This window comes from Biomphalaria glabrata, chromosome 10, assembly GCF_947242115.1.
Source record: "Biomphalaria glabrata chromosome 10, xgBioGlab47.1, whole genome shotgun sequence".
NCBI lineage: Eukaryota > Metazoa > Mollusca > Gastropoda > Planorbidae > Biomphalaria > Biomphalaria glabrata.
Window position 1 is genome coordinate 16,190,915 of NC_074720.1, and position 27,742 is coordinate 16,218,656.

The following is a 27,742-nucleotide window of genomic DNA, read 5'->3' on the forward strand; positions in this document are numbered from 1 at the left end:
GTAATAGTGTTGTTTTTTTTTTCATTTCAAATTTTTTTTTTTAATAGCTTAAAAAGATAAAAGGCATTATCAATATCTTTTTAAAATAAAAAATGTGTATGCCTACATTAAAGAGAACCCGATGCCGACATTATTCTTACTGAAACAGACAGAATACTAGAGCATCTAAAATCATTAATGTAGTCCTTTTCTGGACATTTTTAATTCATTAATTTAATTTTACTTTCATTAATTGTATAATTTATTTTTTATATTTTTTTAAAGTGCAGTTCAAAGTGAATTTTATGATACAGTCATCAGTTTAAAAAAAAGGGGCATAAGTATTGCCACTTAATGTAAACTGCTGAGGTTCTTTCTGCTGTTTGTTGAAATGTGTTGACATTTATGCTTTAAGATGTTGCTTCTGTATTTAGTCATTTCATGTGTTCTTTCTTTAAAGATTTTTTTTTTACAATGTTGTTTTTAAACATTTTATCTGGTTATTTATAACTATTTGTTTAGAATGTTTTCTAACTTTATTTTTGTTCATTTTTATTCTGTGTATATATATATGTTCACTTTAATAGTTCAGAATAAAACATTTGAAAAAGTCTGCATTAAATACAACTTGAATTCAAGTGATTGATTCTACTTTTTAAAAGTTTTAAAGCACAAAGTCTCTGAAAAATGTGGTAGCATTAGGTGTTTTTTTTCTTTTTCCCTTTACCGTATACACAATGTTTAGAAATGTTACATAGTAGCATGCTAAATTACTGCTTAAAGTTATAAAATGAACTACTGTGGAAGCACCTTTCTACTATAAATGTTTACAGAAACAAATGAATTAAATGAAGCTACACACAATTGCAGTTTAAAAAATAATTTATATTAATGTCCACATGATGAGAACCATTGATGTTATGCAAGGGGTAGAAGGTTTTGTTTTTAATGTAGCAGGTCTGGTTACAAACTTAGCTTTCTGTTGCTACCTTAGCTGGTGCATGTAGGAAAAACCTTTCTGTTTTTGTTTTAGACTTCTTCATTCTCACACAATTTCTTGTAGTTCTCACACCATCTCTTGTAGTTAAGCATAAAGATGTTCTTTCACTTGCTGCATTCTCCCAGGAATCTAAAGTGAATGCTCTTTTAAACACTGCATCTGGATGATTTATAGTCTTTACAGATCTACTCTTCATAGTGTCAGTTCTCTTAAACTACCATCCTGCTCTCTATAGTGTATAGGCCATGTCTTAGTCTACTGTAGTTTGACAACATCTCAGAGCTGTAAAGCAATGTTGAAAGGATTTAAAGCCTGATTCCACGACTCAACAGTCTGCATTGGGCTTGGTGATTTCCTGGTCATATTTTGATACTTTGGTGGAGTGTGTTACCTAGACAGGTAAATCAGTTGACAGCAATTAGTTTCTGTCAGTTATGTTTTATTTTTAGACAATCTTTTTTGTGTCAAAATCTACATGCACCAGAAAATATGTTGATTTGACACAGCTGTTCAGTTCTGAACATTTGTGTTCTCTTGTACTATTTGTGGCCATACTGCACTAGAACGGATTGTGTGTTTGGTATCCAGAGAACTATTGTAATTAATGTACAACTCTTGATCAATTCTCATTAGTGCAGTGTGCTATGCTCATCTGTAAAATAGTTTTGTTTTGTAGTCAAAGTGTAAATGATCAATTAATGATGCATTACTTAATTAAATGACATTAATTACTTCATTTATTGCTGCTAACTTAACTAAATAAAATGATTTTAAAAAAAATTGTTTTGTGTTTTTTAGTCAGCACTGACTAACATATTCCAGACTGCTTGTGGTGTTAGAACCATTGCATATTTTATGGTCTTTGCTAACAGAACCCAAACTGCTTGTGGTGTTAGAACCATTGCAAACTATATGGCCCTTGCTAACAGAACCCAGACTGCTTTTGGTGTTAGAACCATTGCAAACTATATGGCCCTTGCTAACAGAACCCAAACTGCTTGTGGTGTTAGAACCATTGCAAACTATATGGCCCTTGCTAACAGAACCCAGACTGCTTTTGGTGTTAGAACCATTGCAAACTATATGGCCCTTGCTAACAGAACCCAAACTGCTTGTGGTGTTAGAACCATTGCAAACTATATGGCCCTTGCTAACAGAACCCAGACTGCTTTTGGTGTTAGAACCATTGCAAACTATATGGCCCTTGCTAACAGAACCCAAACTGCTTGTGGTGTTAGAACCATTGCAAACTATATGGCCCTTGCTAACAGAACCCAAACTGCTTGTGGTGTTAGAACCATTGCAAACTATATGGCCCTTGCTAACAGAACCCAAACTGCTTGTGGTGTTAGAACCATTGCAAACTATATGGCCCTTGCTAACAGAACCCAGACTGCTTGTGGTGTTAGAACCATTGCAAACTATATGGCCCTTGCTAACAGAACCCAAACTGCTTGTGGTGTTAGAACCATTGCAAACTATATGGCCCATGCTAACAGAACCCAAACTGCTTGTGGTGTTAGAACCATTGCAAACTATATGGCCCTTGCTAACAGAACCCAAACTGCTTGTGGTGTTAGAACCATTGCAAACTATATGGCCCTTGCTAACAGAACCCAAACTGCTTGTGGTGTTAGAACCATTGCAAACTATATGGCCCTTGCTAACAGAACCCAAACTGCTTGTGGTGTTAGAACCATTGCAAACTATATGGCCCTTGCTAACAGAACCCAAACTGCTTGTGGTGTTAGAACCATTGCATATTTTATGGCCCTTGCTAACAGAACCCAAACTGCTTTCGGTTTATCTATAAACCTCGGGAAACAGAAGTCATGTTCAAGAAGTCACCCAATAAAACATACTCAGCCCCAAAGATCACCGTAAACGAACAGGCCCTTAACGTGGTAGACCCCTTCACATATCTAGGTAGTATAGTGTCAAATGATTCCTCACTTTCAAGGGAAGTTGATAACCGTCTGGCCAGGGCCAGTAGCGCTTTTGGACGCTTTCAGGCGAGAGTTTGGCGGAATAAATCGCTCCTCCTGCATACATAAATCAATGTCTACCAGGCGGTGGTTCTCTCAACCCTTCTATATGGCTCTGAGACATGGACACTATACAGAAAGCAACTAAGACTACTTGAGCGCTCCATCATGGACACACGGTGGCAAGACCGCACTAGTTGTAGTTGTAGCGATGTCCTTGCGAACGCCGGTATGGACAGCATAGAGGGACTTCTTATGGTCCGACAGTTACGCTGGGTAGGGCACGTATCCCGTATGGAAGACGAATGTATGCCAAAGGCAGTCTTTTTTTGTTAAGCTAGAAGGTGGTCGACGTAACAGAGGTGCCCCACGGAAACGCTTCAAAGACCAGCTTAGGCGCTAACTTGCCTTAGCTGACATAGACGAGAGCAACTGGTTGCATGCGGCTTCAGAACGAGACAGCTGGAGGTCACTCACAAAGGCCGTGGGATACATATTTGAGACCAAAAGAAAATCCTCTGTCGAGGACAGACATAGACGGCGAAAAGAAAATCTAAATCGACCACCTGCGGACAATGGTTATGCTTGCCATGGATGTGGCAAAATATGTAGGTCACAGCTGGGGCTGCGCAGCGACGGGAAATACTGCATTCCTCACTAATCATCGGACTCGAAGACTAGCCTTATTATTATTTTTATTTTTAAAAATTTCATATTGAAGGGGAAATGTTCCACAGCACTTTCACACCATTACAAACATGGCTGATTAGTTTTTAAAAATACATATCTGTGGGGTTTTTTCACTAGTTAAGATTCAAAATGTTTGATCAAAGTATCAAAAGTTTCTGTTCAATGGACACACACAGTGTGTGAATGTGGTGCAACTGTTGAGGAGGTAAGAGAAGGAACTTGGTTCACAGGCTTCCAATACAACACATTGTAAGAACACACAATTCCACATTCACACTATCAACACCTTCACATAGAGAAGACATGTTGTCTTGGAAGAAGATACGAAGCATACATAAAAAGGAAGCATACATAAAAAGGCGTCATTAAACTGTGTGAATGCAAAGTCTTACAAAAAAAGTTTTTATTAGACAATGCAGTTAATGTTGAGCCTTTAGTGTAATAATGACTGAGTACTTGAGACTTATTAAGATTCAAAATTTAAGAATTCGATAAGTATCCTCAGGTGGTCACAACTTAAACTAATATTCTACCCTAGTAATACTTCAGTCCAATAAGACAGCTGCAAATAATTCAAATACTTAAAACGGTTTAATATAAAAAAAAATAAATACATTTATTGATCAAATATTTAAACTATATTAAAAAATGAAGAGTCACAGCGGCCATTTTAGTTTCAGCATAAAATGAATAATACATGCTCAAATATCAATAAATACATGCTCAATAAAACACATGGTTAGTTTCTACAAGGTTTATTGTGTTTGTTTTCTGAATGCATCAATAAGAAAAACAAATTTCAATAGAAATCATAAAGTTGTTCCTAAATGGTAGATAATTCAATAGGTTACATTCATTATAAATAGGAAACAAAAAGGCACTAGGAGAGTCACATTAGTAGTACAGGGAACATACAATGTACAATGGATTAACAGGGGAATAGTTCGTCAACAAGACACACAGCCATCCTGGCATTACAGACATGCCCAGTTCAAGACTATTAGCCAGGATTAGCTGGTGTGTTAAGTACAAGGCAAAAACAATGTGAGAAAAAGAAGAAAAAAAAAACAACAAGTAATGACTATAGCCACCAATGTGCCAGAAGGGAAAAGTCATGCTCATATTGAAGTGGCTAGTGCAGGTTCATTCCCAATATTTTTGCAATGATCACTAAGTGATAATAAATGATTTGTTGAAGGTAAAGTTACTCAGATAAATAAATATTGCAACTCTGTTCATTGTATTATGAGCATGCTCTCAGAATTACTTCCAGGACAGACCAAACAAAAAATGTGATTTACATTAGAATAGATTTATAAACACAAAATGTCATTCAATGATTAACACAACACAACTAGGCCACTGTCAAAAGTGTACTGTCCACAGGATTTTTAGATGACAGTGACATGAACTGACCACAACAATACAAAGATCCACAGAACTTATGATCACAGCACAATGACATTTCACATGTGTACTGATGACAGTATCATTATTGATAGGGGCACAAACTGGCCTGGATATACTAACATCATGACAGGTAAACACTGTCACAGGTATACTGATCATATGATCATCCCTCACATAAAAATGATCACAATAAATGATTTAACACACATTATTTCTACTGAGTCTACTGACCAGTACAGCAATGACCATAACAAAAACCTCTACTGGTACTGGTTGAGTGACCAAAAGATATGGTCTTGAAACAACCCTGTTTCTTTTGTTCAAATATTCAAACCACTTGTTTGAGCAAACTGACCAAAACACAATTTGTAGAAATCTATTTTAACAATCAGAATCCTCAAATAAAACCCAGTGAAAATAGAACCATACATTTTGTACTTCCCTAGCAAGATAAATATAAAAGAAAATACCAACCAATAAAATGTACTATATCAACTGAAACCAACAAATTACTTTTCACTAAGACATCTAAATCATTTCTATCGTACTTCTTTCAAATACAAGCTTTTGTTTAGTCTGAAAGTCTGTAACTAAACTGCTCACTTTCAATCCAAGACAATAATGGCACATATAATGCTAGCATAACATGTCTTTGATTCAACACTAGAAGCATCTAATATCAGTTAGACCAGCGGTTCTCAACCTTTTAAGCTCGGCGACCCCTTTTTACAATCCCCCATTCTGCCGCGACCCCCCCCCCACACACACACAGCAATAGAAGAAAAGACAATAACAATCCATATTTTCGATGGCCTCAGGCGACCCCTGGCAAATCGTCAATCGACCCCCAAGGGGGTAGCAACCCACAGGTTGAGAACCCCTGAGTTAGACATTATGGCCTCCAGTTGTTGAAATAGACTTCTATTACAAAATCTATCAGCAATAATTTGTTTTTTAATAATATATTTACCAAAAAAGTATTTCAGTAAAATGTTAAAAAGTTCTTTTAGATTTTGTAAAATGTGTAGGGATCTGAAGAAAACAGATATTTTGTGTTAGTGACAATAAGATATGTGTCAGTGACAAACAGATTTGTTCTAAAGCTGATGCACAAAGAAACAGAAACATGATAAGTTGTTAGTTCTATCCACAGACACAGAACAACAGGCATGGCAATGAGAACAGGCAACAAGAACATAAGAATTAAAAAAAATAAAAGACCAAAATGAAATGTGAATAATCTGTCCAATGTTTTGATTCAATATGATGTTAAGTCTAGATCAGGGACACTTCTATCATTGATTTGTATGTTACAATTTTAAATAAGACATCAAAACATTTTAAGAAACTCAGTAAAGGGAAAACATTCAGGTACACAGTGCATGAGGTTCAACTTTCATCTCAACATCCAATTCACTTTGTGATACATTTGCACTTTACATGGCATGATTCTCATAAGTGTTGTGAGGTTTTGAATCTTGTTTGTATTTGTATCTCTAAGTGAAGTAATACAAAGTCAATGTGCAGTCCTGGGCACAGAATATCTTTAGATAGGATTCTGCATGGACCACTAGGTGTTCTACTTTTGTTAATACTTTGTTAAAAATACATAAACTGCACCAGACTCTAACTTCCATTATTTTGAAGAGACAGACATTCAAGATACTAAAAGCTGGCTGTAATGTGTACCAAAGAATGTTACATATTCAAATTTTTCTTTTAAAACATTTTTTTACTGTGCTAAACATATTGAGCTCACTGTATCAAACTTAACACACAAGTCAACAACAATTTAGAGAAGCATCAAACTTAACACACAAGTCAACAACAATTTAGAGAAGCATCAAACTTAACACACAAGTCAACAACAATTTAGAGAAGCATCAAACTTAACACACAAGTCAACAACAATTTAGAGAAGCATCAAACTTTCACAGAAACATTTACTGCTGCTGTGTTCAAATCAGCCAAGAGCCAAAAAAATAATGTCCTACAAATAAACTAAAGAAACTAATGTCCTACAAATAAACTAAAGAAACTAATGTCCTACAAATAAACTCAAGAAACAAATGTCCTACAAATAAACTAAAGAAACAAATGTCCTACAAGTTTACTAAAGAAACAAATGTCCTACAAATTAACTCAAGAAATGTCCAACAAATTAACCCAAGAAATGTCCTACAAATAAACTAAAAAAAAATGTCCAACAAATAAACTCAAGAAACAAATGTCCTACAAATAAACTCAAGAAACAAATGTCCTACAAGTTAACTAAAGAAACAAATGTCCTACAAATTAACTCAAGAAATGTCCAACAAATTAACTCAAGAAATGTCCTACAAATAAACTAAAAAAAAAAAAAAGTCCTACAAAAATAAACTCAGGAAACATAAAGATAAGCTACACAATTCAATTAAAGAAACACCTGCACAATTGATGCCACATCTAAAAGTCATTGTCTGTCTAAATGTCAAGATAATTGCTTAATTAACAGCACATAAAAAAAAACCCACAGTATTAATCTAAGTATTATGAGAGCTTCAAACAACTTGGCTACAAGTTTACCTCAGACAGAACTAAATCCAGAATAAATGAATCATCAACGACTTCAACAGTGCAAAGCACAAAACAAACAGCACAAAGCTGTGATAAATACTGCTCCAAGTTCAGCACAATGTCCAGGCAATCTCAGGCATATCTAGATAGATGTGTACAACCCTGGGCTGTTCCAGCAACACACACACACATACACTCACTTCCCCTCTCATCAATCTATCATTCCCCCCCCCCCCCCAGCTAACCTTTACAAATGGTGAAGACAAAACTACACCACCATTACAAGCTTAGCTTTCTTTACAAAGGATAACAAACAAACAACAAAACAGAGCTGCAACATACTCCATGAAGGGAAGGTTACATTTGAGTTGAAGTTTTTGATTATTTACAATTAATAATATATAGTACTGCATCATCACATAGATTATAACAAGGTAGGAAATGTCAGCAATCAAAACAATCTTTAAATAAGTTTAACTGAATAATAATGGCCACCATTCACTCCCTTTGGATAGAGTTTCACTTTTAAACAAGGGCCAAAACCCTTGCTGTATAATACACTGACAGGTGAAAGTAATATCAAATTGGAGTCTTTTCATTATGCCTAAAGCTGCAGGAGAACAAAGAGCTGACCAGGCTACTTCAATGACACTAACATGACATTACATAGAGCTGACCAGGCTACTTAAATGACGCTGACATGACACTACAAAGAGCTGACCAGTCTATTTCAAAGAAACTGACATGACATTACTCAGTTCCCTATCTTACAATATACAAATGATATCTCACAAATATATAAGGCTGCTTTCTGTTTCACACTTTGATTCATCGCGTGCGATTAGATTTTGTCGATATTTAAATACAAGTATAGGATAATTGTATCAATTGCTAAATCTGGACTTTGGTTATGGTCTAGAACATCAGAAGTTGTACACATATGGTTACATTTGGCTGACTTGATAGTGCAACTGTTATACGTTGTCGTTGTCGTAGCGATGTAGTGCATCTTCTAGTTTACTTGTTAACTGAAAATAAATAAGCTGATGTATTACAAGTCATAGCTCTAGGGGCAGACAATCAAAGGGTAAAACTAGAATAAAAATAAATAAAGCTGAGATTTAATCATTTATCACACATTCAGTTTGATGTGCAGCAGACAATAGCTCTACATCTAGCAGTGCCAAACAGTTCTCTACAGTAGAAAAACAAAATCTAGCAATGTCAAACAGTTCTCTACAGTAGAAAAACAAAATCTAGCAATGTTATACAGTTCTCTACAGTAGAACAAATCTAGCAATGTTATACAGTTCTCTACAGTAGAAAAACAAAATCTAGCAATGTCAAACAGTTCTCTACAGTAGAACAAATCTAGCTGTTCTTGTCTGCTTACAGATCTAGATTATGTGAACAGCTGTCTAGAATTTATGTTAGACTATGGTGGGGGCATGGGGTTGAGTAGCTAAGTGCTTGACTTCTGAACTGAGGGATCATGAATTTGAATCCCATTAGAGACTGGGATTTTGAACTTTGGAAGTTTGAGTCCAAACAAAACTCTACTGGGTACCTGACATATGGTAGGGAAGTAAAGGCAGTTGATTGTTGTGCTGGCCCCATGACACCCTTGTTAGCCATAGAAGCAGATTGCCCCCATAGATCATAATCTGAAAGGAATACCTTTACCTTTACTCCAGCTAAACTATGTAGCATTTTAATGAATGGAAGGTCTGCTAAACCAACAAAAAACTGATAAGTGGAAACAAAAACATGTTATCCAGATAACTAAGAAGCAGAGAAAACTAACAGAGTAGTCAATAACAAAATGGCACTACAATTTCCAATGGTTGCAAGGTAGTGTTGTATGATTGAGTGGCTAAAACTGCTTGGCTATCATCAAGGGGGTTTGAGTTTGAATCTAAGACTCAAGCTGAGTTGTGTTCTCTGACGGATATAAGGCAGCACCAAAAACCTCTCAGAACACCTCCCCCCCCCCCCACACACACACATGATTGGACCAGAGCAGACTGAGCAAGCTATCACATAAAAATGTGCCTGTACACAATACATTTTAAAAAAGAAAACAAATACCCGGAATGTATCTAGTGCTTTACCTTTTTATAGAAGTCTATTTGCTCCTTTAGATAGTTCTGCATGTAGTGTTTGAAATCCACCACTCTCTCCTTTTGAAAGTGGTTCATCTCTGCCAGTGTTCCATAAGAGATAGTGTCTGCTTTGGTCACAACATTCTGGACTTCAGACTCTGTCATTTTGTTCTCTTCCTGGAGCTTCAAACATTCTTTCACTTTACCAATTGCACCCTACTCAAACAAAATGTTGCAATCTAAATTAATACCCTACTCAAACAAAATGTTGCAATCTAGATTAATAAAGCAATCAATGATCAACGTTCCAAATCTAGTCTCCTCTACTATATTGAAACAGTTTTACACATAAACTTGTCATTTAAAGCAATATCTCAAAGAGGACAATGGAACCACTCTCGACACCCCAGACGTGCATCCTTAGAACCATTCAGTCATGCCCATACTTCCAACACTGGCTTGGACTAGGCCACAAACCTTGGACACTGGAAACTAGGGAAACTTTATAGACAAATTTGACAGAGTAACACCACCTTGCATGCTAAATAAACTTTTTTTTAAAGCCATTCTTATAAATTTAAGAGGCACTAAAGTTGGGATATAAAAATAAATTAAATCAGAAAATGAATGCCTACTCACCTCATGTACTTTCAAGGCATCTGGATAAGTCTGTAGTAAACCTTTGTATTCATACATGCTCTCAATTAATGGATAGGCATCTCTTGGCGGCTGAAAAAAACAACATGAACTAAAACTTTCCATTCGTACATGCTATTTCATGTTATGTTATGTCTTTGCCTGATACTTTGCAGCTACAAAAACTCGCTGATCAAGTCCATCCAGAATCACAGTTTGGATTTTGCGCAGGGATATCCACAATCGACATGATATTCTCCATCTGTCACTGCAGGAAAAATGCATTCATTGACCTGACTAAGGCCTCAATCTAGTCATCAGAGATGGCCTCTTTAAAATTTTACAGATAATAGACTGTCATACCCTAGTAGCTAAAATGTAATTGTCTCCTGCCACCAAAAAGTCATCCTTTAAGAGCAACTCGCTCAAAATAAACTGGTTGTCCCCACCTCCATCAAAGGGGACTGCAAAACAGTGAATATTGATATTGACTACTAGGAAGACATAGCCCTAGACCGCACTATGTGGAGAGAAATGGTGACCAAGAAAGCTATGAACTGCAAAAAACATGGCCTCATCTCTGGAAGAAAAGCAGGCTAAATGTAAAATGGATGGCTCCTCTACCACCAAAGAGAAAGTCACCTTAACCTGCGATATGTGTGAATAGGAGTGTGTCTCCGCTTCACAGTCCCATGAACATGTCTTCTTTGAGATCAACCATAGTTGTTATGACTGAAGGAGGCCAACATACACATCTTTTGCAACAAACATAACATATAAATATATATATATACATAACTTTTAATATAACATTATTACACTTACATCATTTAAGAATTATTTTAGACTTGAAGACAAAAAACCAAACTAAAAGATGTTGCTAATAGTAAAGGTTTCTGTACCTGTTTAGCAAACATTTCACCAATATCATTGAAGGCATCCCCGGTAAAATCAATAGCAGCTGTTAAAGTTCTGGAGGCTGAAAATAAGAAATATGTTCCAATGTTGGCCTCTTGAACTAAGCATGTCAAACAAGTAGAAATCTTTCAATAAAAAGATAGTGCCAAAGTCAAACTAAGTTGAAGTTAGCCACAAATTTGTGTATTCAAATACATTAAAGATCTAATTAAGAAACCTTAGACCATCAAAGCTGACTTCACTGTTTCAAAGGTACTATCAGATGGTTAAAAAATTGTCTATCATAATCACCAATTATCTTTCCCTAATAAATGATTTAAAAACCCTAAATCCTGTGTAAATAATATGGATATATTAAAAAAATAAATATATATATGTATATATATATATATATATCCATCCACTAGGATTGAACTCTAGGACCTACAGTTTGGTCACATCCATAAACCACTAGAGTTGAACTCCACAACCTAAAGTTTGACATATTCATAAGCCACAAGATTTAAAATATTTGCCAAGAAAGATTCCTACAGTTCAAGATTAAAGCAAGAAGAACAAAAGTATTTCTAAGGTAAGGGAAAGAGGCAATATTTGATGTCCCTAGGAAGCAGCACACACACACACACACTTACAAGGGCTTGTATCCAAGTTAAAAGTTTGGGCCAGCTGTTTATAGGAAGCTCCAATTTTTGTGTACTCTCTTTTAAATGCTGCGGAGAACAAATATTGTCATAAGTCTCTTTCTAAATGGAAATTTAATATAAAATATATGGATAGTTAAACCTCTCTGTTATGAGAATTTCTAAGATTGAGAATATTCCATTTAAGATTCCAGGTTATAAAAATTTTTTTAGATGTTAATTCTGATAGTGTTTTTTTTTTTTTTTGCTGCTAATAGTTTATCACAGCACCAATGAAACAAACTTGGCAGTCCAAAATAAAGTTGTAAATTCCTTGTTAATAAAATATATAGCAATAATGCACAGTTTTAAATACACTGAACAAGAAATGCAACAAGATGTACAAGAAAATTTGTTGACTTATTGTCATTTTACTTAATATTAATGTGTTCATAAAAAGAAAAAAAAAGCTTGTTAAATGTAAACTAGTTTATAATAAACTTACGCCCAATCTGTCTCTTGGCATATTCATGATGTACTGTGATAAGTGTCTTCATGTTTTCTGTCATACCCAACACAAACTTACAGAACACTTCCATTTTGCCCTCTCTGAAATAGAACAAGACATCTTTACTGAATAGAATGCAGTAGTACAAGACATCTTTACTGAATAGACTGCAATAGAACAAGACATCTTTACTGAATAGACTGCAATAGAACAAGACATCTTTACTGAATAGACTGCAATAGAACAAGACATCTTTACTGAATAGAGAATCATTCAAAATGAAGTAAAAAAAAAAGGAATGAAAAAGTGATTTTTAAAGTAAGACAAAAAAAGATTTATTTAATTTGCTTCCAAAAATAAAACTATTTCACCATTGTACAAACAACTAAGGCTGAATCTGTGACTGTAAAACTTTTTAAAAAAATACGTACACATCTCGTATAACCAAAGGTTGATTTGGTGTTTGTAAAACTTGAAAAAATCTGCCTCCCTGATATTCATCTTTTTCTGCTTTCCTTTTACCAACTTTCCATTTCTAAAGAATACAAAAAAATTTTCATTTTGTCCAATGTATAAATATACAGCAGAGTGCACATTGAAGTCAAACTAAAGGAATCTTACATACTAAAGGAATCTTACTTTGTCATCTGTACAGGTTAAAAAATGAAGAAAGACTTCACTCCGGGATATAACAGGATGACGAACCATTCTATCAACCCAAGCTTGCAACTGGCGCATTCTTTCTTGTATGAAATCTTCCTCATACCTACCTGTAAAATGAATTATGTTTAGTTTTAGTTAAAAAAAAACATTAAGGTACATGAGCATTGTTCTTTTCTAAATCACTATACTATGAAGACCACTCAAGGGTGGGTGTCTTGTCGTGTGATATGCCCTCCGGACTGTTGTATTGAAATTCCCATGTTTGAGTCCTGCCTGTTGCAATCCATCTGCCACTGAGTTTTGGGCTAGGACGTTATAGTCTTCATTTATGAAGAAATATTCAAAACTCACAAGTTATTATTATTCTAATGGCAATGTGTATTACACTGTCTTCCCTTTTTTTCAAAATCACTAAAGAGGTTTTGTTAGGGTAATAGAATAAGACTTCTGTAATTCATAACTATTTTATTCACCCTACCAAAATGAAATAAAACTACAAATTAAGAGAGCTGTACAATGATTTGAGTTTTAGAGGAAAGAAACAAATATACATGGCAATGTCTTCGATTCTGAAGATTAAGCATGAGTGCAGTATTTCACATGGACACACAAACCTAGTTACGACCTGCATATTTTGAAACAAATGAAATCAAATCTCAATGCTGCAAAGAAAGAGGAAAATTTAATTTCATGTGTGTTCCACTGTCACAGCCTCATTTGAGACTCATTGTGACATGTTATGACTTTTGGTCATCTACAAAAATCGTGCTAGAAGCACAGGAAAATCTCTTGGTGAGAGAGCGATAGTACAATAATTTTAGCAGTTGCAACTTTGTCTTCAGAAGGATGTATATTGAGTAATTTTAGCAGTTGCAACTTTGTCCTCAGAAGGACGTATATTGAGTAATTTTAGCAGTTATAATTTGTGTCCTCAGAAGGATGTATATTGATTAATTTTAGCAGTTGCAGCTTTGTCCTCAGAAGGATGTGAAGAGTGTGTCTGCAAAGCATCCACACAATCCTGATGCAGTCCCAGCTGCGATGGACAGGACATGTCTGCAGAATGGAAGACCACCGCATCCCTTAACGACTCTTGTATGGCCAACTAAGCGAAGGAAAGCGCTTGCAAGGTGGTCAAAGGAAGCGCTTCAGGGACACCCTTAAAGCTTCTCTGAAGGCGTTCAGCATAGACCCAGCCACCTGGGAGACAGAGGCACATGACAGAGCATCACGGCGTCGCGCTGTGAAAACTGGCGCACAGGTTGCTGAGGAAAAGAGAACAACGCTGGCAGAAGAAAAACGCCAGAGAAGAAAAGCAAGGCAAACAACTCTAGCTCCAGCTGGAATAACCTGCCCAACCGGCCGAACATTCCGGGCTCACATAGGTCTCACCAGCCACATGAGGAGGCATAAAACCCCAGTGCAAAGTGGTCATCATCGAACCACGATGGACAAACTATATATGTTACATTGATGGCCAGTATAAAAAGCAAAACTCTTTGCCATTACACCCATTCTGTTTAAAATATTTGTTTGTAAAGATATATACAACAGATGCTAATTAGTTAACAAAACGAAATGTCAAACTATAAGAAAGTACTATGTATTTGATACTGGATTGGCTGATATTTGTTTACCTGTCACAGCTTTATCTGGTAATGGTGGGATTGGTATACACACAAACTTACACTCCAACCTCCCATGAAGCCAATCAAAATGTTTGTAGCGTCTACTGACAATAATATTACTAAACTGAAACAAGAAAACAGATTTTACACATTTTAATGGGCTGTTCAGGTAGGGCTTTTTTTTTTTAAATTTCATTTTACTGCAATCATTTGAACAGAATTCTGACTGGTAAGAATACAACATTTATTTTACAGAATATTTCCAAATTTGAACAATTAGATTCAACAGTGTTTTAATTGTTTTGATTTTGTTAAGTAAACAGAAAAGTAAAAACGTTTTAAAATTTTTTTTATTAATTAATTTTTTAATTTTAATTGTAATCTATTGCCTATTTCTTCTTGACATCACTGCACTACTATTATAAAGAAAAGATCTAATTTGTACTATACAGAACTGCTTAACAGTCTTGACAAAAAAACAAAGTTTGCCATTTTTGGAACTAAAGACAAAAAGAAACTTACTGATGGTTGCAGTTGGTAGGCAATAAAACTTTTAAGGCCTTTCATTTTACTCTCTTTCTTAGGAGATGTGACAGCACATGTGTAGCCACTGTCCTCCTTCAACCAGATTGGACCGTCAGGTGAGTCCTGTGGCAGGTAAAAAGAGTCTTATGTAAGTAGTTCTTGCCTGACCACTCAACATACAACAAACACCATTGTGAAAAAACATGGTAGTCTTTTCATGACCAAGTACCCATACTATAGTAGGCTAGGCCTACACTGACAGTTGGCTAGAATTAGTTGGACACACTTCTTTGGGTAGGGAGGGGTTACACTTTTTTTTCTCTCAAGCTGGTTATCCTAATGCTTTTAGATCTCTATAAATGTACCAATGACTATCATAGCCTATGGACTAGGCCATCACTAGGCACAGCAGCCACTGTAAGACCTCTATAAATATACCAATGACTATCATAGCCTATGGACTAGGCCATCATTAGGCACAGCAGCCACTGTAAGACCTATATAAATGTACCAATGACTATCATAGCCTATGGACTAGGCCATCATTAGGCACAGCAGCCACTGTAAGACCTCTATAAATGTACCAATGACTATCATAGCCTATGGACTAGGCCATCACTAGGCACAGCAGCCACTGTAAGACCTCTATAAATGTACCAATGACTATCATAGCCTATGGACTAGGCCATAATTAGGCACAGCAGCCACTGTAAGAATGAAGCAATGCGACTGGTTAGCTCTAGATTTGATTTCAGTATTGTTGAGGGGAGTGGCATAAGGATAACCTCAAAACAAATCTCATAATCCCATTTTTTTTTTATTCGTGAAGCATTTAATCTCTAATTTTTCAAATACAAATGTTTCTAAGCAACAATATAAAAAATGGTACAATATTTACTATAACAACTTATTACACAGAATTTAAATATGTCAATAACACAAATTTGAAAAACCAATCAAGTTTCTCTTTAAGTTTGGACTGATCATTTTGTTTTGTAACTGATGAGTACTTGTACTATAAAATGTTTAGCAGACTTCATTAACATTCTAGATTTAGTTGTGTTTAAAGTAATAACTTGTTTTTTTTTGGTATAATACTTACAGTGATTCTAATTTTGTCACTATCTGCTACTTTGTCTTCAGTTTGACCCATTAGGAATGCTTCTCCCCCTGATTTGGCAAAATGGGAAAACCTTGAACAAATAAATGTGCCAATTATAAATAGGTCAGGATAACTTTATTTATGTTGATGGCTAAACCAAAAGACTGCAAGCAATGTCAAAGTTATTTTATTTGAATCAGATTGATACAAATGTTCTGCATTGCTTGAAACAGACTACTGACATTGGAATAGAATTTTTTCAACAGTGATAGGTCTCCTAGGGCTAATAATAATAATAATAATAATAATTTTATTTATAAAGCACTGTTAATAAACAAAATATAGGTTCAAGGCGCTTTGATAACATAAATACAAACACGTGAGCTAAAATGACAAACTAATCTAAAAAAAGTTTTTAACAGCCAGGTCTTAATGTTCTTCTTAAAATTAGTGTAGCATGTTGTCCTGTCTGAGATCTATGGGGAGTGATGGGCTATTAAAAAACAGTAACTTCTTTAATCCAACCTCTCACGTTCCCCTCCTGTTTCCTTGTCCAGACCTTCAACACAATGACACTACTAGTAAGACATATATAATAAATGGATAGATACCAAGTCAGCGGAGACAAAGGCTGTTTAGAGGAATGCAAGGGAAAAAGTGACTCAACATTTCCACTAAACATTATAAATATAAGAAGCCTCGAACAACCTGCTGGTCAATTAAAAGCCTTACTTAAATGCTGTATAATAGCGTGAAAAGATTAATTAGTAACTTATTTGGTGAGTTCTATTGAACTTCTCACTGCAATACGAGACCCATCCTTTATGCTCTCTCTCCATGTAGATCTATTCAGTGCTACTTTCCCAGCTGCTAGAGTCAATTTTGAAGAGCTTCATGTCGCGTTTGCATACATCCGTATAACGTAAATGTGGGCGACCAGCGGCTCTCCTGCCTTCATTTAGATCGCCATACAGAATGTCTTGTGGATGTCAACCTACTGGTATTCTACGAACGTGGTCAAGCAAGCCAAGGCATCTGCTGCTGATAAAAGAGCAGATGTCCTGGCATCCTTCTCTTCGTATCACTTCCTCATTGGTTGCAGATGCCATACACTACAGAAGCAGAAAGAAGGGTGATAATGCAATGGCGCCTGGTGATCACATATGCCCAACCTGCGACCACAGATGTGTATCAAGGATTGGCCTCTTTAGTCACACAAGAAGTTGCAAAGGGCAAAGATCATCTCTCGAGACGTAAAATACCACAGGACAGGTACTTGTCACTAATTCTATTTTGTATTGGCCATGAGCATGTTTCAATGTGAATGCAAGATTAACATGTTGGTCATATTCTATATAGATCCAGTATAGTTTCTCTCTAGGTAATGGAGTTGAAGTTGGTTTTACTAAAGTATGTTTTATATTCAATCTAAAGAGACCTATCTTGAGTAAAAGAGGTTTCAAATAAATAAAGCTTTTATTTTTTACATTAAGAACTGATATGAACTTTAGATGTCACTATTTTTAGATGTGATATTTTACTTCAAAAAGTAAACTTATTTGAGTGTCCAGGAAAGAATAAGTTTTGTATATATACAAATGAAGTGAGTTAATCCAATGCTCTACATGAGATACAGTTACATTAAAGTTACATCAATTACAGATGATTATACCAAGTTATGTTCTCTTCGTCAGTAATTTCACAAACCTGCTGAAGCTACTTTTCACTGTGCCATATTTAGACATCTCACTGCCGGGAGAGACTTTCTTATTTTCACGCTTTGGTGCTGCCAAACCAAAGTTACCTTGACCTCCAAGTTCCTAGAAATATATTTCAATATATATTTAAAACTTCAAATAATGGTAGAGTATGACCACTTCTGCTAATAATGCAGTATGACCAATAACCAGTATGACAGGAAGACATAGCTTACCTGGTTTTGTCCTATTGTGCTGTTACTGGTAGACATAGCTTACCTGGTTTTGTCCTATTGTGCTGTTACTGGTAGACATAGCTTACCTGGTTTTGTCCTTTTGTGCTGTTACTGGTAGACATAGCTTACCTGGTTTTGTCCTATTGTGCTGTTACTGGTAGACATAGCTTACCTGGTTTTGTTCTATAGTGCTGTTACTGGTAGACATAGCTTACCTGGTTTTGTCCTATAGTGCTGTTACTGGTAGACATAGCTTACCTGGTTTTGTCCTTTTGTGCTGTTACTGGTAGACATAGCTTACCTGGTTTTGTCCTATTGTGCTGTTACTGGTAGACATAGCTTACCTGGTTTTGTTCTATAGTGCTGTTACTGGTAGACATAGCTTACCTGGTTTTGTCCTATAGTGCTGTTACTGGTAGACATAACTTACCTGGTTTTGTCCTATAGTGCTGTTACTGGTAGACATAGCTTACTTGGTTTTGTCCTATAGTGCTGTTACTGGTAGACATAGCTTACCTGGTTTTGTCCTATAGTGCTGTTACTGGACTCGCCATCATCATCTTCCCATTCATCATCATCCCACTCATCAAAACTCTGCTGTTGCTGGACGCTGCCCCCTCCCCTGTCTGGGGGTGAGCCAGAGAAGCCATTGCTGGGGTAAAGGGCGGGGGCAGAGGGTAACATTCCTGGAGGGGGAGGAGGGGGAAACTCTGGCTCTGGTACTGACACAATCTGAAAGAGAGATAGAACAATACAAAACAATCTGAAAGAGAGATAGAACAATAGAATCAATCTGAAAGAGAGATAGAACAATAGAAACAATCTGAAGAGAGATAGAACAATAGAAACAATCTGAAAGAGAGATAGAACAATAGAAACAATCTGAAGAGAGATAGAACAATAGAATCAATCTGAAAGAGAGATAGAACAATAGAAACAATCTGAAGAGAGATAGAACAATAGAAACAATCTGAAAGAGAGATAGAACAATAGAAACAATCTGAAAGAGAGATAGAACAATAGAATCAATCTGAAAGAGAGATAGAACAATAGAATCAATCTGAAAGAGAGATAGAACAATAGAATCAATCTGAAAGAGAGATAGAACAATAGAAACAATCTGAAGAGAGATAGAACAATAGAAACAATCTGAAAGAGAGATAGAACAATAGAAACAATCTGAAGAGAGATAGAACAATAGAATCAATCTGAAAGAGAGATAGAACAATAGAAACAATCTGAAGAGAGATAGAACAATAGAAACAATCTGAAAGAGAGATAGAACAATAGAAACAATCTGAAAGAGAGATAGAACAATAGAATCAATCTGAAAGAGAGATAGAACAATAGAATCAATCTGAAAGAGAGATGGAACAATAGAATCAATCTGAAAGAGAGATAGAACAATAGAAACAATCTGAAAGAGAGATAGAACAATACAAAACAATCTGAAAGAGAGATAGAACAATACAAAACAATCTGAAAGAGAGATAGAACAATAGAATCAATCTGAAAGAGAGATAGAACAATAGAAACAATCTGAAGAGAGATAGAACAATAGAAACAATCTGAAAGAGAGATAGAACAATAGAAACAATCTGAAAGAGAGATAGAACAATAGAATCAATCTGAAAGAGAGATAGAACAATAGAAACAATCTGAAAGAGAGATAGAACAATAGAATCAATCTGAAAGAGAGATAGAACAATAGACACAATCTGAAGAGAGATAGAACAATAGAATCAATCTGAAAGAGAGATAGAACAATAGAAACAATCTGAAGAGAGATAGAACAATACAAAACAATATTTATTTACAACATATGTGGTTTCAAATTCAAACATGGATTACACATCATAAGATAATAAAGAAGGTTAAGCATGCCCAAACAAAATACTCAAGGGTGTTTAGACTAGATTCAATATTGTATGATAATGTGTCTTCAAAAACCATACATTACCAAGTACTTTAATAAGTAACACACATATAAGCAATAATGAGTATCTCCTAACTCTAAAGAAGAACAACCAAAAAACAACTACCAATGCTCCACCCAGACCCTGTCAGCACTCAAATGACTAACTGACCACTTGCTACATAAACACGTGAGCTAAAATGACAAACTAATTTATAAAAAGTTTTTAACAGCCAGGTCTTAATGTTCTTCTTGAAATCAGTGTAGCATGTTGTCCTGTCTGAGATCTATGGGGAGTGATGGGCTATTAAAAAAACAGTAACTTCTTTAATCCAACCTCTCACGTTCCCCTCCTGTTTCCTTGTCCAGACCTTCAACACAATGATACTACTAGTAAGACATATATAATAAATGGATAGATACCAAGTCAGCGGAGACAAAGGCTGTTTAGAGGAATGCATGTTAAAAACTCACAACAAATAAATAAACAAATGACACACATTCTCACATCTTATGATAACCATTAGAAATATATATTAAATATTTAACAGCCTAGTGCATTTGTGTGATAACCATTAGAAATATATATTAAATATTTAACCGCCTAGTGCATTTGTGTGATAACCATTAGAAATATATATTAAATATTTAACAGTCTAGTGCATTTAAGGTTTATACATTCACATAAAGCTATTTTAAGAATCAGTTCTTTACATTTTAAACAATGACTTTGTAAGTGTGATGTCTACACTTAGGGACTGTACTGACTTTGTAAGTGTGATGTCTACACTTAGGGACTGTACTGTTGTTGTTTTTTCTCTCCAGCTCTATTGTACAGCAAGTCTGCCTGTGCAGTACAACTGAAGCAAATAATCTTCCCTTGTAACCAGACTTGACATCACTTGTGACAATTATCTTTAAATGGCTGTGAGAGCTAGGGAGACCAACATAGTAGCCTGATGCCTACAAAATGTCAGCTAACTTGTTACCCCTGACTAGAAGTCAGATTTTACTTCCTTAGTTCATACTTTATATATACACTTGTGCCCATCAATACTTGACACAAGAGTCATTTTATTTCCTCCATAACTACACATCAATCTCCTGCTGGCTAGAGGTGGCTTATAAGAACCTTTATTCAAGTATAAGTTTCTGTTTAGACTTTGATATTATCTTTTTATATTTTGAAGATATTCATATGAATAAAACTCTAATCACCTTTCCAAAACTAAATGAACTAAAAGGATATATGTTTCTATATCACAAATAATCAAAGTAAAACTTAAAGTCAACTAAACAAATGTAACAGTATGAACAAGTAGATTGAGAGAATACACACACACACACAGATGCAATAACCAACAAGAGAGTGAATGGTAAACACTCCACTACAACAGTCATTTAAACAAGATGCTGTTGGGTGTCACTCACCTCCACATAAGTCTCTGGGACAAGTCCAAGGGCTCCATTAGCACTCCTCGCCTCCCACCAGCCATCTCCTATGTCCTGTAACAGACAGCAAACAAAAATTTAAGTCTACAGATACTGCCTTGTTGTTTGAGAGTTTCAATGTATTTTAAATCTTTATGATAGTAACTCTATAGACTTAATATACATGAATTCATTGAATAACTTGTTGTTAAAAAAAATACAATTTTCCACAGAACTTGATTATAATATTTAAAAATACAAATATTAAAACTGAACTAATTAGTCACTCACTACATTGAAAACAAAGCATTCACTGATGTTTCACTATTCAAGGTGCTTGAGGAATGACCACAGCTAAATGTAATAGACCTACAGTAGCAGACTTAATAGTACATCATTCAGTCAAAATTAATTTGTGCCAAATAAGATTGGTCCCACCAAGTAAAAAAAAAATGTTTGAGCTTGATTGGGGAAATCAAAGAATTTAGAAATCCTGAAAAGTATCACTAACTTAAAAAGCTTGTTAACTAGCTGATCAAAAACTTGACATTCACCTTTTTATGAACACTGGTTAAAATGGAAAACTTGTTTTCAAACTAGTTCTCTTCACCAAGTTATGGCCAAAAGAAAACTAACCTATAGGTTCCCAACCCTGATTCTGTCCCACTCCTGGCCTGAACAAATAAAAAATAAGTTGAAAAGTTTCCACCAACTCAACTTGGTGAGAATGTATGAAGTGAGCCAACAAGTCATTACATTGAGTTTGGGTTCTACAAATTAAGAACCTAACATGGCATACTCAAGCAACAGTATTCCAAAATTTTATTAATTATAGAAAATTAGCGCCCCCCCCCAAAAATAAATATTCAGAGCCAACGAAAGTTAATGTGATTTTATTTTTCTGATCCTTATATGAACTGGCCAGCCATGACCCTATGGCAGGGAAATGTAAGCACTCTTTGCCAGATTAAGCCCACCACTTACCGAATGGGGCTAGTGTTAAATAGAAAAAGATTCCAGGGTGAGTAGAAGATAGAGACTGGCAGAGAGGCAAAGAGAGAGAGAGAGGCAGGAAGAGACAGGCAGAGAGGCAAAGAGAGAGAGAGAGGCAGGAAGAGACAGGAAGAGAGGCAAAAAGAGAGAGAGAGGCAGGAAGAGACAGGCAGAGAGGCAAAAAGAGAGAGAGAGGCAGGAAGAGATAGGCAGAGAGGCAAAGAGAGAGAGAGAGACAGGAAGAGACAGGCAGAGAGGCAAAGAGAGAGAGAGAGGCAGGAAGAGACTGGCAGAGAGGCAAAAAGAGAGAGAGAGGCAGGAAGAGACTGGCAGAGAGGCAAAAAGAGAGAGAGAGAGAGGCAGGAAGAGACTGGCAGAGAGGCAAAGAGAGAGAGAGGGGCAGGAAGAGACTGGCAGAGAGGCAAAGAGAGAGAGAGAGGCAGGAAGAGACTGGCAGAGAGCAGAGAAAGGAAAACACAGGGAGAGAGATGGGCAAAGAAAGAGAGACGGGTAGAGAGAGATGGGCAAAGAAACAGAGACAGGTAGAGAGATTGGCAGAGAAAGAGAGACGGGTAGAGAGAGATGGGCAGAGAAACAGAGACAGGTAGAGAGATTGGCAGAGAAAGAGAGACGGGTAGAGAGAGATGGGCAGAGAAAAAGAGACAGGTAGAGAGATTGGCAGAGAAAGAGAGACGGGTAGAGAGAGATGGGCAAAGAAAGAGAGACAGGGAGAGAGATGGGCAAAGAAAGAGAGACGGGTAGAGAGAGATGGGCAGAGAAACAGAGACAGGTAGAGAGATTGGCAGAGAAAGAGAGACGGGTAGAGAGAGATGGGCAGAGAAACAGAGACAGGTAGAGAGATTGGCAGAGAAAGAGAGACGGGTAGAGAGAGATGGGCAGAGAAACAGAGACAGGTAGAGAGAGATGGGCAGAGAAACAGAGACAGGTAGAGAGATTGGCAGAGAAAGAGAGACGGGTAGAGAGAGATGGGCAGAGAAAAAGAGACAGGTAGAGAGATTGGCAGAGAAAGAGAGACGGGTAGAGAGAGATGGGCAGAGAAAAAGAGACAGGGAGAGAGATGGGCAAAGAAAGAGAGACGGGTAGAGAGAGATGGGCAAAGAAAGAGAGACAGGGAGAGAGATGGGCAAAGAAAGAGAGACGGGTAGAGAGAGATGGGCAGAGAAAAAGAGACAGGTAGAGAGATTGGCAGAGAAAGAGAGACGGGTAGAGAAAGATGGGCAGAGAAACAGAGACAGGGAGAGAGATTGGCAGAGAAAGAGAGACGGGTAGAGAGAGATGGGCAGAGAAACAGAGACAGGGAGAGAGATGGGCAAAGAAAGAGAGACGGGTAGAGAGAGATGGGCAGAGAAACAGAGACAGGGAGAGAGATTGGCAGAGAAAGAGAGACGGGTAGAGAGAGATGGGCAGAGAAACAGAGACAGGGAGAGAGATGGGCAAAGAAAGAGAGACGGGTAGAGAGAGATGGGCAGAGAAAAAGAGACAGGTAGAGAGATTGGCAGAGAAAGAGAGACGGGTAGAGAGAGATGGGCAAAGAAAGAGAGACAGGGAGAGAGATGGGCAAAGAAAGAGAGACGGGTAGAGAGAGATGGGCAGAGAAACAGAGACAGGTAGAGAGATTGGCAGAGAAAGAGAGACGGGTAGAGAGATTGGCAGAGAAAGAGAGACGGGTAGAGAGAGATGGGCAGAGAAACAGAGACAGGTAGAGAGATTGGCAGAGAAAGAGAGATGGGTAGAGAGAGATGGGCAGAGAAACAGAGACAGGTAGAGAGATTGGCAGAGAAAAAGAGACAGGTAGAGAGATTGGCAGAGAAAGAGAGACGGGTAGAGAGAGATGGGCAAAGAAAGAGAGACAGGGAGAGAGATGGGCAAAGAAAGAGAGACGGGTAGAGAGAGATGGGCAGAGAAACAGAGACAGGTAGAAAGATTGGCAGAGAAAGAGAGACGGGTAGAGAGAGATGGGCAGAGAAACAGAGACAGGTAGAGAGATTGGCAGAGAAAGAGAGACGGGTAGAGAGAGATGGGCAGAGAAACAGAGACAGGGAGAGAGATGGGCAAAGAAAGAGAGACGGGTAGAGAGAGATGGGCAGAGAAACAGAGACAGGTAGAGAGATTGGCAGAGAAAGAGAGACGGGTAGAGAGAGATGGGCAGAGAAACAGAGACAGGGAGATAGATTGGCAGAGAAAGAGAGACGGGTAGAGAGAGATGGGCAGAGAAACAGAGACAGGGAGAGAGATGGGCAAAGAAAGAGAGACGGGTAGAGAGAGATGGGCAGAGAAACAGAGACAGGTAGAGAGATTGGCAGAGAAAGAGAGACGGGTAGAGAGAGATGGGCAGAGAAACAGAGACAGGGAGAGAGATTGACAGAGAAAGAGAGACGGGTAGAGAGAGATGGGCAGAGAAACAGAGACAGGGAGAGAGATGGGCAAAGAAAGAGAGACGGGTAGAGAGAGATGGGCAGAGAAACAGAGACAGGTAGAGAGATTGGCAGAGAAAGAGAGACGGGTAGAGAGAGATGGGCAGAGAAACAGAGACAGGGAGAGAGATGGGCAAAGAAAGAGAGACGGGTAGAGAGAGATGGGCAGAGAAACAGAGACAGGTAGAGAGATTGGCAGAGAAAGAGAGACGGGTAGAGAGAGATGGGCAGAGAAACAGAGACAGGGAGAGAGATTGGCAGAGAAAGAGAGACAGGTAGAGAGAGATGGGCAGAGATAGGTAGAGACAAAAAAGGGTGTCTACACACTATCTCAAAAGCTTCATTGTTTAGTTTGCCATCAGACTTTGTGTACTTATAGAAACTATATTTCAACTTGTTCTAGATCCAGGTGATTGCTACATGGCTCGCAGAATTGTTTAATTAAATAGTAAGTCCAGTTAGTCATTTTTTTTTAAAATAATGTTTCCATAGCAACAACGCTCGATTTTTTAAACACCCCATCACGGACCATGCCCCAGTAAATTCAGTCTTAAATACACAGATAGGCTTAATGTTCTTCCATTAAATGTCTTTGCAAATAATGTCAAAGGTAACGACCAAAAGGTTATCTGGTACAGAAGAAGTGAATAAGGTCAACTTAAATGTGAGTAACACAATAAAAGCTGGGCTGACTTCTGTCGCTGGGCTAACTCATCCCAGTCAGCAGTTTGCCCTAACCCTGTGTGTCCATCTAATCTAATTGATATTACAGTCCACACGGAACACTAAGTGTTTCCTTATTTAACCGACTTCGTATGAACACGTCCCACTAGGCATCAAGATTTCTTTTATTTCACTGTAAAACGTACTTCTTATTTTTTAAAAGGTAACCGTCATCAAAGAATGACGTCATCGGAAAATGCGTTCAGCAAACAGGTCAGTATTGAAAGCTAAATAACGTCAATGTTGAAGCAAACAGTCATATTGGATCACTTCATGTCAACCGGTGTACACATCCGCGAGTGTGTGTGTGTGTGTGATGCCCAATCGATGTCTTCTGTTGACACCCAAACCTCCGAACTATTGATCACGTGACACGAGGTAGGTGAGTGAATGGCAAGATGTGTCGCATCTCTGGACCACGTCACGCCTCCATGGTATGAGTGTCGGACGCTAGAACACTGTCTACTCTTCGCGTTGGGTGGCCTACCTTAGCGAGAAATGGCACAGTTTGCGTCAAGACTTCTGACTTTAAATGATAGATCTATATGCTATTAACAGCGCGAACATGATGCATCGCCCACTCCACTTTCCAATCTAAAACAATCATCAGATCTACGGAAGAAATTCTAAGAATCTAACAAATGGACATTTTCTTTTAGAATTTCCCGAAGAATAAAAGTGTGAGTGGAAGGAATTTTATACCCAGAGGCGTAGTAGGGGGGCACGATGCCCCGGGCGCCACCCTTAGGGCGATGCCACACGCCAAAAAATTATTGTAGATATTTTAGTTAGGTAATGCATTATAAGCTTATCTGTACTATATTATTATTATAAATACTTTTTATTTATAAGCCTATATTTCTATGTGATGTTCATGGAAAAGGGGGGGGGTGCCAATAAAGTACCTTTCCCCGGGCGCACGTTTTGCTCACTACGCCTCTGATCTTACCGCAGTCTTTTAGTCTTCTAAAACTTTAGGCAAGCGTCTTAATGGAAACCTAATCAAAGACCAAAGCGTCTGAGTGGGATGTCTCCCTAGCAACGAGTAATTTCATCTCCACCACTGCGACACCAGCTTTTGTAGTTTGATAACTTTTCGGGAAGTCACAAGTCCTTGCATAGTCAAAGTTGTCCATGTATCTAGATCTACTACCGGTACTTCCTCATTCTAAGACAAAAGCTATACTTCTTCAGTTAACAAGAAATAGTTGTTTAAGTAGGTCCTAGAATGTGTCTGGAGGAATGGTTAAGCTCACATCATCTTTTTGTTTTCCGTTGAAAAGTGAGTCGCTAATAAAGAAACAAATTGTACTCAAAAAGCAGTGACTGGTCTACAAGCTACTGCAGTCAGGGTTTATTTTGAACATTTCTTTGATGCATTGAGTTCATTACGATGAGGATGAGTGTTATATGGTGTGTGTGTGTGTGTGTGTGTTTCTATGGTGACGGCGGGAAGAAGTTAGCGGCTGGTTCTGAATGATGCATGAAGTCAACGAACCTCAACAATAAAGAGGTAATACAGTTCGTTGATATTCCGCTGAAGTTGTACAATGTAATAATCACGGTATGAATGGTTCAAGTGATCAGCAGGTGTAGAGAGTCATGGGCGGGCCCACAAGTGGCTCTACAATGATGTCGGGAGGTGAGGAGATAGTCCTCAGGTTCACAGCCCACAGGTTCTGACCCCTGACAAGATTCAAGCAACCTTTAAGATGTTGACCAGCGTACTGGAGAATAAACAGACGCTCCAGTCACGCACACACACACACATCTTTTTGCCCTAAATTTCTCTTTGCCCTTTTTCGTTCAACAAAAAGACACGCTTCCATTCGCTCCAGGTGCGCTGTAGCTCCCCATGCAATCTTAAACTGTCCAGGTTTTAACAGGCAACTGCTAATTCGACACTTATGTTAGTACTAAGTGTTTTGAGTGGACCAAACCTACCTAGTATTAATAACGTAAGATAGGCAGAGTCCTAAGTCCAACAGGA

General features: G+C 37.4%; 1 protein-coding gene across 2 annotated transcripts in view; it reads right to left on the reverse strand.

Moving 5' to 3' along the window:
* Positions 1-4,226: 4,226 nt before the first annotated feature.
* LOC106050327 (sorting nexin lst-4-like) overlaps positions 4,227-27,742 on the reverse strand; it is a 42,046-nt gene continuing 18,530 nt past the window's right edge. For both annotated transcript variants that reach the window (XM_056043683.1, XM_056043684.1), the window contains exons 3-16: positions 21,602-21,676; positions 18,772-18,987; positions 18,030-18,142; positions 16,323-16,413; positions 15,218-15,343; positions 14,705-14,819; positions 13,044-13,174; positions 12,836-12,939; positions 12,402-12,505; positions 11,909-11,986; positions 11,261-11,337; positions 10,362-10,451; positions 9,732-9,938; positions 4,227-8,648 (exon numbers count right to left, since the gene is read on the reverse strand). In XM_056043683.1, coding sequence (XP_055899658.1) covers positions 8,595-8,648; positions 9,732-9,938; positions 10,362-10,451; positions 11,261-11,337; positions 11,909-11,986; positions 12,402-12,505; positions 12,836-12,939; positions 13,044-13,174; positions 14,705-14,819; positions 15,218-15,343; positions 16,323-16,413; positions 18,030-18,142; positions 18,772-18,987; positions 21,602-21,676 — 1,581 coding nt within the window. In that variant the 3' untranslated portion in view covers positions 4,227-8,594. The remainder of the gene's footprint in view (positions 8,649-9,731; positions 9,939-10,361; positions 10,452-11,260; positions 11,338-11,908; positions 11,987-12,401; positions 12,506-12,835; positions 12,940-13,043; positions 13,175-14,704; positions 14,820-15,217; positions 15,344-16,322; positions 16,414-18,029; positions 18,143-18,771; positions 18,988-21,601; positions 21,677-27,742) is intronic.